We start from the raw sequence: 13,131 nt of genomic DNA on the forward strand, positions 1-13,131 counted from the left end.
TGATGGAAAATGACTGTTAGTGCTTCTCACTGCTCCCTCCGCACCTTGCCACCGCGCTGCAGACTGGGGAGAAAAGGCGCACCTAATGGTTCTAGCTCAAACACTCCACCTGTTGCCATTGACAGACTTTGTTCCTTAGAGAAGAAATGAACTGCCAGCTGGCTGTGACAGTTTGTGAACTAACGCTGACATTTGGGTTGGCACCGTAACAGGATTTACAGCTCAGGAGATACATACAACCAGATTATGATTGATCCAGGAATTTTTGAGGTAAAAAGCAAAACAATATACAAATTACAAACATGATCAGCATATAACATGATTTAAAAAATAATTTCACTACTTAGGATCTCTTTTAAGAAATATCTGCTCTATATAAAACATCAAGTTATGGCATATGTTTGCAAAGGGGAAGGGGGTTGCAGAGAACAGAAGAGGGTCATTCATTTGCAGAGCTGCTCATCTACACTATGTCACAAAAAGAACGGTAGGAAGAGAAAAAGAACGCGATTTTGAACAATGCGGAATATAAATACAAAATATCACAGCACTGGCACAAAGATTAACCTTATATCTTTGTTACTTTCTTTTGCTAGGCTCTGAAGTGGCTCCTCTTTATATTCCATGAATATCACTTTGTAAGGGGTTTAAATTGGCACGTTTCAACACAGTCACCCAGAGAGGTTAAGCCTCTGGGAAAATGACACTGGATGGCAATGAACAAGGTAGAATTTGGGGTGACTATAAAAATGCTTTGAATCTGATGACACTTTTGCTGAACACTATCAGATGGAAGAAAAATCAGTTAGCATTCCTGTCTCTATTCTAATTTCCTACTAACCACTGAAGATGCCGTAATGAAAAAAATGGATTTAACCAGGTACTTACGGCGGCAGTCCCAGGGCAGTTTGCAGATTGGCATTCACCGGTCATCCGGTTTGGGATTAAGACATCGTCCCAGCAAGATGGACCCTTTGAGAAAAAACAACATGTACTTATTAGTACATGAAATGTAACACAAATGTACTCCCTCGTACATTTTCTAAACCCTATTGATATCATAAAATGATAATAAAAGTAATGTGTAGTCCAGTGATTTTCAAAATATAATCTACAGAACCCGGAGGTTCTCTAGATTCTTTTGGGGGATCCAGTAGATCTAAATTATTTTCACAAGCACGCTACGATGATCTTCAGCCTATTGATCCATTCACATTCACATGTGGTCGTCTCCCCGCTGCAGTTAATCTAATTGTTTAAAAGCTGAAATACTTTTCTTAAGTTCACTGCAATTTCAATTGATGCCTTTTATTTATTTATTTTAAAGATTTATTTATTTAATTGAACGAGAAGGAGAGAGCATGAGCAGGGTGAGGGGAGAGGGAGAAGCAGACTCCCAGCTGAGCAGGGAGCTGGATGTGGCGGGACTCGGTCCCAGGACCCTGAGATCATGACCTGAACAGAAGGCACACGCGGAACCGACTGAGCCAGCCAGGTGCCCCTCAACTGATGACTTTTAAATGAAAACACCCATGCAGCCACACTCAAAAGGAACCTTGGAGGGCAGTCGTGGACCCTGTGGAGGCACACCTGACCTGTCACAGTGGCAGGCTGAGCCGGCTCCCGTACCTCCTCCTTCTCCGGAGGCACCAGGAAAACGACAGTTAAAAATGAGCACTGACCACTTCTAACAGGAGCGGCTTCTTGGGCCTCTTCTATCCGGGACACTAGCCTCCTGTCCTTAGAACTGAGCAGTCTGGTCTCAGGCAAGACAGCAGCGCAAGTACTGGCTCATGCACTGTGGCTGGTGGACGCTGACAACAGTAGGACACGTGAGGCTTGGAAAAGTCCCTTTTTGCAAGGAAATCCATTTTGTTGCAAAGGAAATCCATTTTGTCATGGATAACCATTAACTAAACACGAAGACATTGCTTCCTTGCTCTGTCAACATGGAACATTCCTTCCGAGGCTGGTTCAGGAAGCACTGACCTACTTAGAGCAGGAGGAACGGTGAGAGAGAAATCAAACATTGGCACAGCCTGGATGGAGAAGGAGCAGTAATCGTCGGGTGCAGGGCTTAGGTCCCATTTGCATGTCACGGCTCAGAGGAAAACTCCCTGCATCAAAGTCTAAGATGAATCGAAACTGTCTGTACATATTACAGATACTTATTTTTCATGCCTTAATTTTTCAGAGTCCAAAAAGCAATGAAAGTGTTTATGTGACAACTCCTATAATTGTCACATAAGATACTACTTAATCTGATAAATCCCTGTTTTGTAGAAGGAAATTATAGAAAACTCAGTCACAATTTGCCTCTTGATCTCAAACCATAAGCAGATAACATAAGTAATAAAACCGCATAGAATCCCAATGACTACAGGAGTTCGAAATAATGAAGTAAATGTGCTAGTTTATACATACTGCTCATAGCATGGATATTGACGTTAGTGCGATATTCATCCTGAAAACTGAAACAAATATTCCAGTGAATTTATGCCATTACGAAGCAGATTTAACATCGTTCCTTTCTAGTCTTAGAAAACATAAAATGTTAATTGGTTCATTGTTGCATACTGTATTTTAACAGATGCATTGTGAAAGCATTTATAATTAATAGCCTATATATATGGGTACCAAGGACTCCAGATGACAAGATTGAAAAAGGACTGCATATCACACTACAGCCTTGTCAAGGAGTGAATCCCCCGCAGAAATGTATTTAATCTATCAAAGGCAAAGAATTGTAGAAAGACAGCTAAAAACAAACAAACAAACAAAAACATGGCAGAACAGTGTGAAATACATGTCTTAATAAAGAATCATTTGGCTGCTTTTTAAAAACCTATCTCCTTGGGGCACCTGGGTGGCTCAGTCAGTTAAGTATCTGCTTTCAGCTCAGGTCATGATCTCAGGGTCCTGGGATGGAGTCCTACATTGCTTCTCTCTCTCCCTCTGCCGCTCCCCATTTGTACTCTCTCTGTGTCAAATAAATAAATAAAATCTTAAAAAAAAATAAGTAAAAACCTTTCTCCTTCATTTGCCCCATATTGGTTATACAACTAAGAGAATACATAAATTATTTGAGCTTCTCCAGCAGGGGTGAGCGAACGATGGCCTGCTCACCAAATCCGGCCTAGGGTTTGTTTCTAAACAGCAAAAACAATGGTTTTAAATTTGCAAATGGTTAAAAGGCACAAAAAGGACAGTCTTCATGGCATATGAAGAGTAAGTGACATTCAGGTTTCCGTGTCCATAAGTGGACTGCAGTGGAGCACAGCCGTGGTTGCTCACTCACACGTTGTCTATATTGCTTTTGCACTGCAAGAACAGAACACGGAGGACATGGCTCGTGAAACCTAAACTACTTACTACCTGGTCCTTCACGGAGGAAGTGTGCCAACCCTGGACCTATGGTAAACAAAATCTTCCAAGTTCTGATTGAAAAACACTTTTAAAAACACACATTATGGAAGAATTTTGGCCACCGTATAATGTCACCAGTTTGTAGAAGCAGTTGTATCCTGGGTCTCAAGTGAGAAATTACTTCAATTAAAACCTTAGAGCCATTGGCCTGTGGAATCCGAGGTTTTGGAATGCAGTGATTCAAGCTGCTGGAATTAGTAAGAGTGGAAAACTGCAACTAGAGATGACGTTTGGGGATTTCTCCTGATAATATTACCACCGAAAGAAAAACATAGAGAAGAATATTAGTTAAGCACATCTATATGGTACATGTAAATCAGAAATTCAGAAAAATGACTTGATGGCATGAAAAGCAGTGACTAAATTTGTAAGGAGGAGTCTTAAAATTTACTTTTAAAAATTGTAATACTAATCTACAAGTCATTTTTGCTATGTCTTGCATGTCCAATCAAGTGGAAAATTGAGGTACTTAATTGCCTAATTCTTTTTTTTTTTTTTAAGATTTTATTTATTTATTTGACAGAGATAGAGACAGCCAGCGAGAGAGGGAACACAAGCAGGGGGAGTGGGAGAGGAAGAAGCAGGCTCATAGCGGAGGAGCCTGATGTGGGGCTCGATCCCATAACGCTGGGATCACGCCCTGAGCCGAAGGCAGATGCTTAACCGCTGTGCCACCCAGGCACCCCTTAATTGGCTAATTCTTATCCAAATATCACTCTGACAAGATCCAGAAAAACAGTTATAGCAAAAGAGGTTTATTTTTCCCCCTGAATTATCTAAATAAATTCTATAACCTGCTTTTCATAGATGGGCATATATATTGCCATCTAAAAAAATTGCAAATCCTGTTTTCCAAAATCCTACTACAAAATCTTGGCATTTGCAGTTTTTAAAAAGGGTTATTGTAGGGACGCCTGTTGGCTCAGTCAGTTAAGTGTCTGCCTTTGGCTCAGGTCATGATCCCAGAGTCCTGGGATGGAGCCCCACAAAGGGCTCCCTGCTTAGCAGGGAGCCTGCTTCTCTCTCTCCCTCTGCCCCTCCCACCCCCACTTGTTTGCTTTCTCTCTCTCTCAAATAAATAAAATCTTTAAAAAAATAAAATAAAAGGGCTTTTTTAATAGTACTTTTACTTACACTATGCTTTCACCAATTATTTCAAGTTATCAAATGTGTTGTATTTAGTATATCCTCTCGAATGCACAAACATTTAAGTCATATAATTAAACTGACGGGGTTAAAATAATTTTGAAAATCATACTTTTAGTATATCATGACAGCAAAACTGTCTTTGAAACTGCTACACTCAGCGCCTCCTTCTTTTCTTTCCCTTTGTGTCTGCAAAACGGTGTTCCAGAGAAGAAGCTTCAAAGTTCACAGCACTGTTGAATCCCTGTTCTACCAATTATTAGCTCTAGGCTCCTGATAAGTTTCATTCCAGCTTTCTCCACCTCTTCTGAAAAGTGAGCGTTTAAACACCTTCTTCACTGGGCTTTCACAAACACTAACTGAAACAACAACTTTAATGTTTGCCCAACCCCTGCCCACCGAAAGATGGCAACTGTTGCAAGTAGTATTTCTTATTTCTCAAAGTAGAAGTCCCTGAGTAGGGTTATTTTTAATTTAGTAGACAGATAAGCAATAATTGGTCAGTTCCAAGGCACCTGACTCAGCCCACTGCGTTTTTCATTTCTTACTTTTTTCTCAATTTCCCTGTTACCCAGCCATTCCCCAGGGATTATGTCACTTTCCAGAGCATGCGGCTTGGAACTCTAAATCATCTATTTCCATCCATACAGTGTACATTGTTCTGGCATCTTCCCTCATTGGATTTAAAGCTCCTATGCTTCTCATAAAGCGAAGCACAGTGCTGTGATGATACCCGAGGCTCAACAGTGCAGTCATTAAATAGAGAGCAGGGAAAATAGCAGAGAAAAACTCCTCTGAACAAAAATATTCATCCACTCAACAAATACGTATTGAACATTTCTTAAAACCTGATAATATAGTTACGGGAAAGAGAGAAGGATCCTTTATCCTGTAGATTTTATGGAATAGTGACAGAAGCCAGTGTTACAAAGGAACTGAGTAACCCATTCAAATAGATAATACTAAAAAAAATGCCAATACCAAATACTGGTGATATGCAAAACATTTGGAACACACATACCCTCTTTATGCAAATATAAAATAGCACTGCCCCTTTGAAAACCTTTAGGCATTATTTAGGAAGTGAGACATATAACCATCAGTGATTTGACAATTTCATTTTTAGACATTTATCCAAGATAAATGAAAACACAAGTCTACACAAAGAATTGTATACATGTGCTCATAATAGTTTTATTCATAATAGCCACCAACTAGGGACCGCCCAAATATCTATCAAAATATGATGGGTAAAGAAAATGTGGTATCTCCATCCAATGGAGTACTATTCTGCAATAAATAGTATCATATAACTTATAAATGTAACATGGATGATTCTCAAAATTACGTGAGTGAAGGAAGCAAAACCTGCAATAGAATGTACTTCATGTTCCCATTTATTTGTTCCCGCAAACAAATCAGTGGTTGATTTGGGGTTGGGGGGGCACGGGACGGGCTACAAAAGGGCATGAGGAATCTTTGGGAGGAGTTTTATGGGCTGAATTGTGTTCCCTCAAAATTCATATGTCACAGTCCTAACTGCCCTACAGAATGAAACTGTATTTGGAAACAGGGTTTTTAAAGAGGTAGTAAGTCAAGATGAGGTCATTATGGTGGGCCCTGGTCCCACACGACTGGTGTCCTTATAAGAAGAGGAGATTAGGACATGGACACTTATGGACAAAAAGGCCACGTGAAGACACAGGGAGAAGATAACCCATCCAGAAACCAATGAGAGATGCCTCAGAAGAAACCAGCCTCATCAACACCTTCATCTTGGAACTCTAGCCTCCAGAATCATGAGTAAATACATTTCTGCTCTTTCAACCCCCCAGTCAGTGGTGCTTAGTTACAGCAGCCCGAGCAAACTAACGTACAGGTTCATAGAGATGCTCTCTATCTTAATTGTGGTGAGGGTTTTACAGATTTATACACTTGTCAGAACTCCTCAAATTGTACCCTTTAAATGGAGGCAGCTTATTTTACACAAATTATTTCATAATAAAATGAAAAGGAAAGAAAAAATAACTGAGGCGCTGCCAAGGGAAATAAATGAGAGAGAGGGAGAGTCTGTATGAAATGATGCTTGAACACCTGAATACCAGGATCCTTCCTCTTCCCCCTCCTCCTCCTCCTTCATAGATGCACCCCCAGAAGGCTCACGTTTAATGAGCACTACGTTTAACATTTACTTCTACTATGTTGATGGATGGGAAATTAGTAACGAAATTTAATACTTATTAAAAGCAAACACCAGGTAAACATTCTGCTATGAAAAAGTGTGTGGACTTTTTCCCCCCATTCCTGAGGAAATTTTGCTTATATTCTGTCTCTTTGGCAGCTATTTAAGAAATTGTTTTTTCCTTTTAAAGTCTTTATTGTTAACAGGTTTTTCCACATATATTGTTTCATTTATCTCAGAAATAATATGAGAGATTGTACCTTGTATTAGTTTTCTATCACTGTGTAACAAATTACCACACATGCAGTGGCTTAAAACAACCCACGTCTATGATCTCACAATTTCTATGGGCCAGGAGCTCGTGCCTGGCTCAGCCAGGTTCTCTGTTCAGGCTCCCACAAGGCTGTCATCAAGGTGTTGGCAGGGCTGAGTTCTCATCTGGAAGCTTGACTGGAGAAGCATCAATTTCCAAGCTCTCTCGGGGTGTTTTCAGAATTAATTTCCTTGCGGCTGTAACTGTAAGGGTGTCAGCTTGTGCTGTCTGCTGACTGGAAGCCTCCCACAGTGCTTCCCCATGTGTGCTTCCTCAACCTGGCTGCCTACTTCATCAGGCCAGTGGGCTGACATCGGGTCCAGTCTCTGCTGATGCAGGCTTCTATTATGTGGTTAAGGGGACTCTTGTACACCATGATCAAGGAAGTGGCAGACATATTGTCACCTTTGCCATTTTCTCTGGGTTGAATGGAAATCACCAGAACCACCCACATTCAAGAGTTAGGGATTTCATAAGAGCATGGACACCAGGAGGTAGAAGATCACTAGGGGTCACCTTCGTGTCTGTCCACCCCACATTTATTATGCAGAGAAGAAAGACCTGTCATGACATTAAAATTTGGAAATGAAAATTCAGTATGTGACGCTGGTTGCCAAGTTCTCAGGCTATTTTTTTTTTAAAACATAAACAGACTTTCCAGTTGAAATATGTGAATATTCAAACACTTCCCTGGAGTCATTCTTTTAAACTTTTAAGTAGAGAATGTAATATTACAGCCTAGGAGATATCACAGAATAAACACTTGCATGAGACCAGAAAGTGACTTTCTATTTATTTTGGCAAGTTAAATTTGAAGAGATTAGTACATAAAAACAAGCAAATATACTTGTGCTTTACTTAATGTATACACTCTTTTCCAACTTGAATTTATTTCCGAGGATTTCTTAGAGCATAAACATCTTACACACTTTTGCCTCTGAACACCTAACTGCAAGTCCCAATAGCAAGCTGCTTCTATAGAAAAACAGACCACCACAGACTACAAGGGACTCACTGTTCACATATTAACCCCATTGTTTCTACAAGTGTTTTTAAAGCAAAAAGAGACTTAGTAGGAGGTGAATTAGAACTTAAAGAAAATAAAAGACCTCAAGAAGACCCCTTACCCAGTCCTTATAAATATTTTTATTTTCCTTATTTGGATACTGTATTAATAATAATGAACTCTTTTTTGAAACTATTTTATATGGGGTAGAAGGAAGCAGGGGGGGGGAAGTGATTTAGTGAATTCCAGCCAATCAGCAGGGAAATAATGGATTATAAAAGTAGTCGCAAAGCCATCTTCTTGTATTAGTAAAAAATTGGGTGGTTTACAAAACACTTTCCCATATATAAAGCAACCTCGATTCCCAATGAAAATCTGTTAATTCTACATCCTAGGCAACTCTGAGACCCAAGCCGATTATTTGTTCATATGTTGGGGTAATCACACAACTTCCTAAGAAAGCTCTGACCCTACATGTAAGTACTCACTTGGCTCTTATATTTAGCTACATGGGCATATCTTAAAGAGCACTGCATTTTCATGAAAGGGCATCCATTTTTTACATGATTTGTTAACCATAAAAACATGGATCTCCCCTTATTTTATAAAATGGAATGTCTAAAGTCCTTGCTCTTGTTGGAAATTTTAATAAAAGCTTGGTCGTAAGGGTGGGGAAGGCTTCGTGGCTCAGCTTCATTCTATTCCATGTATAGTCAGCCTGAAGAGCTCAACTAGGAGATGAAGGGCTCACTCTCGAAATGGCTCCTTGGCATGGCTGCCACATTGGTGCAATGGGCTCCCATCTGTGGTTCCTCTCAACCAGGGCCTTTCCAGGGGCTGCTTGTGCCTCCTTACGGCACAGTAGGTGCTTCCCAAGAGTGACACTCCTCAGAGAGAAGAGAGAGAAGCTTCCAGTTTCTTCAGACCTAGCCTGAACATGGCACAATGTGATTTCCACCACATTCTTTAGGTCAAGCAGTCACAGAGCTTGAATTCACTGGAAGAGGTCGGCATTTGAAGGAGAGAGCTAGCTTGGCACCCTTTATCAAATTTAGGTTTGGCAAGTCACTGAACGCGATTCTACACCTGAGCTCCTCATCAGCCCCTGTAGGAAGCTGTTTGATGCTGGTTCCACTCCACCCCCAGCTTTTTGCTCTGCTTTCGGACAATACAGCCCATTTAGATTTCCTTTCATTTTTATTCAAAATGCCTGGCTGATACACTCTCTACTATAAGTCTTTAAATATTTTAAATACTATGAAACAGTAATGTGCCATATTGGATATGGTTTATGGAAACAAAAATAACACAATAGCACTAATTCCAAGTGTTCTCTGATAGTCCATTTGGATCTCTTGTTTTCCATCTGGGCTCAGTATCTGAACCCATGCTTAAACTTATCAATGGCTTCCAATTATTTAATGTCATTTCTCTGATCACTAAAGACGTTCTTCAGGATTTTTTAGAATTTGAACTATCACCACATGCACTCATCTATTTCTTAAATTACATTTATTTGATGCTAATTTTAAGTCATTGTGGTCATTAATTCATTTGATAAATTACACATCTAACATGTGACTGGTGTTTTGCTAGATTGGAGATAAAACACTGAACAAGACTTTTCCAGGTAGGAGGACGAAAGTGATTGAACAAGTAATTAACACATGGATTCTTTGAGGGACCTGTGACCTACACCTTTGGAAGGACTATCATTAAAGATGAGACCTGAAAGACAAGTAGGAATCAGACAGGAAGAGGAAATGTTCCCTGAGAGAAAGAAGGATTCTGAGCCTGGAAAACAGAACCAGCCACCACCAACTCCTAGACTGGTTTCTGGAATATATATTTTCAAGAAGATGCTATTGATAATTAATTCATAAATAGTTCATTACTTCTGTGTAATATCCTAAATATCTTAATCTACACTACCACCACAACTTGATAATATCATTCAATTAAAATATATGATAAAATGTTAACAGTATTCAAGGTAGTGATCCAAAGAGATGGGAATGTCCAGATAATACACGATGTCTTAGTACTTTTGAATCAGACTTCCTGGATTTCAAATCCCATTCCCATTACCAGCTATATAAAGATGGAGAAGTTACTCAATCAGAACGTCAGTTTCTTGCCTTTAACGTGGAGAAAACAATTGTTAATGTTACATCAGAGGGTTTATGGTAAAATGAGATAAAGTACTTCACATAATACTATATACATAGTTAATATTCAATAAATATATTAGAAGGTGCTGCTGAACAGCCACAGTATGAGAAAAATATGATCATGGAAAGAGCACCCCAATAAACAAAGACTCAGAAGACCTAAGTTCTAGACATAATTTCACTAGAGTTTAGGCTAATCAATTTAACATCTTTATGCCTCACTTTCTTATCTGCAAATTGGGGGTAATAAAGTCTCAGGGTCAAATAAGATAATGAATGAGCTGATTGATGTGAAAACCCTTTATAAAATGTAACAGGCCACACAGAACAAAGCTTTGTGTATTCTTAGACTGTCTAATTGCAGAAAGTGGTGGACTTGTATGTCTACCCCACTTTATACAACCCCAAACACAATGCCACTTCCAAGTAGAAGAGATCTTGGTCCATATGATGCAGCTGCTGCTCGCATCAGCAATTAACCAGAGCAAGTGTCTCCGCTGGTATTGATTATCTGATGCTGCCAAGTTAGCTCAACAGCTGTTTCAACAGAATGTCTCAGCTGGCCTTGGAAATCTTCCCCAAGAACTGGGTTCTCTATAGCTCATACAACATCATTTGGCATGAGGTGGCACCCGACAAATTTCCTCCCACTACTAAAATGATTTCATATCATAAAAAGCAAGCATTTCATAATCGAATACTCAATAACATACTTTTCCCCTCCGAGAAAATTATTACAAGAAAAAACATCACATCTCTTTAAAGAAACTGCATTGTTATAAAGGAAACAACTCTGGGACCACTGCATTACAGCTCTGTTGAGTTTTGACACAGTCAATCACTGTCATTATTTATGGAGAGTCCCTTCATGCAGGGTGCCATCACGCTAAATTCATTCAATGTCAAACAATGTGCTTATTTCTTCACAATTTCCAGTTACCAAACTCTTCCTAAACTGCGAGATGCCTTCAATTATATTACTAAGTGTTGACAGCTTTGCTGTAGGCACATCACAATGATAGCAGGATTCAAACAGCCGTGATTTTTTTGTCCTATTTCATAGAATTTAAACAATGGAGACAAATAAAGACTTACAGATACAGTGATTCACTTTTATGCACTCTTAACAGATTTAATTTAGGAGAACCATATGATTATCTTCATCTGTTCAAGCTCTCTTTACTAAGAATAATCTTGCTATTGCACGGAGGGAAATTTGCCGCAGCTCAGATTAGAGGCAGTTTCAGACAGCATAATATGTGTCTAACTGTTGAGATGGTCCTTCTCATTTCAATTCAAGACATGTAAATCTATTTGAATAACAACATTTATTATCATGTAAAGCTTTGTAGTTATCTCAGCTGGCTTTATATCTTGATAATTATGACTGGAACTGGACTATGCTTATTACATGAGATAAGAAGTTTATTAGATTTCTAGCAAATGCCCAGATACCGTCATCATCATATCAACATTATTTAGTTCTCAAAATAAAACTCTATGAATAACACAGCATATTTTGGTGTGTACTACTGTAAATCCACCACGGAGGCTGAACTCAATCAGCCACCTCTTTTCTAGAGAGGGGAAGGAAGAAATATGCAGGACATGGTAAAACTATAAAGGGGTCACAACTTCATTAATTTTTCTGTTGCTTCAGTGTAATTAACTGTCCATGAAGAGGTGTCAGTAGGGGGGATGTCTTGGCCAAAGGTACACACTGCTCAGTGGTATAGGTGATCTGTGCTTGCAGGACTTAGACACTGTGAGGAAAATCATTTGTCAAGGGTCCTAAGGAGCAGTGAATGTGGACAGGCCTCCCTCAGTCAGGCATTAGACACGTGGGTAACGCGCAGGCTTCTAGTAGTATCTTAACCACGTCGGCACCACGGTCTATTTATGAGGCACGCTGATTCCAGGACCAGGCACTTCCCCGCAGAGCATCAGCATATGGGCAGGGGTTTCCGTTCTTGCCCTACAATGACCTGGGGTTTGTAGAGCTACGGAGAGCAAGGCCTTCTTCTCAACGACAGCAGTAAGCACATACCCCCAACATCAAGGAACCAGAATTGATTCTTGGCCAAAAGAAAACTCACATTTGTCCTTGGATACGTACGCTGGCAAAGACATTTTTTAAGCACGGTCCAGTTTAATATATATGGACAGTTTGTTCCAGTCTATACGTTTTCCTCTGAGCCTTCTCACTTCAAGATAACTCCTAACAACCCCTTTGCTTCTGTCTCCCTTTCATCCCTGACTCTGTCATCAAGGTCCAGTCACCCCAAAAAATCACTCCAGCCTTTTTATTTATGGCCTAATGAGAGAGGAGAGAAAAAGTCTTAATTCTAAATTAAAACAATGAAATTTGTAGTTCTCTGAACTTTTTCACAATTAATTCAAACTGGCTGAAATTCACACCAAAAATGTCTTCTGACACTTCTCTGTAAGAATCACCCTCCCCATTATTATTTTATCACCCCCCCTTTAGCTTAAAGTTTTGACTTAATAAAACAAACATGACTAAATCTTTTCGTCCTGTGTGCATTTCTTTCTTCAAGTGAAATGTGAAAGACCGCTGTTAGAGAGCAAATTAGATCTTGGTTATAAATCATTCTAAATCTTATTTTTTGAAATAGTACTTTCAGGGGAATGTTGTTATCGCCCCACATTCCCAGCTTTGTTCAGAGATCTGGACTCCCACCTTCCTTTCGATGCCCCACTCATCCATGCAATCATCCACATGCTGTTTCTGTGACGAGGTGTATAATCTCGCCTAGTGGGGAAAGAGTGGGCAGCATCCCCACTGCATTCCCCACACTAGCTTCGTCAGTAACATGGCACGTAGGGCTGTCTGTTGATTCAACACCTGTTTCCCTATTGGTTCAAA

The 13,131-nt window shown here is 39.7% G+C and overlaps 1 protein-coding gene across 3 annotated transcripts in view; it reads right to left on the bottom strand.

Moving 5' to 3' along the window:
- The window catches only part of PRKN (parkin RBR E3 ubiquitin protein ligase), a 1,256,589-nt gene that overhangs the window by 637,487 nt on the left and 605,971 nt on the right, over nucleotides 1-13,131 (bottom strand). For all 3 annotated transcript variants that reach the window (XM_045805474.2, XM_045805473.2, XM_087865639.1), the window contains exon 5: nucleotides 889-972. In XM_045805474.2, the coding sequence (XP_045661430.2) occupies nucleotides 889-972 (84 nt within the window). The remainder of the gene's footprint in view (nucleotides 1-888; nucleotides 973-13,131) is intronic.

This window comes from Ursus americanus, chromosome 11 (assembly GCF_024610735.1).
Source record: "Ursus americanus isolate L20-20 chromosome 11, mUrsAme1.1.p, whole genome shotgun sequence".
NCBI classification, from domain to species: Eukaryota; Metazoa; Chordata; class Mammalia; order Carnivora; family Ursidae; genus Ursus; species Ursus americanus.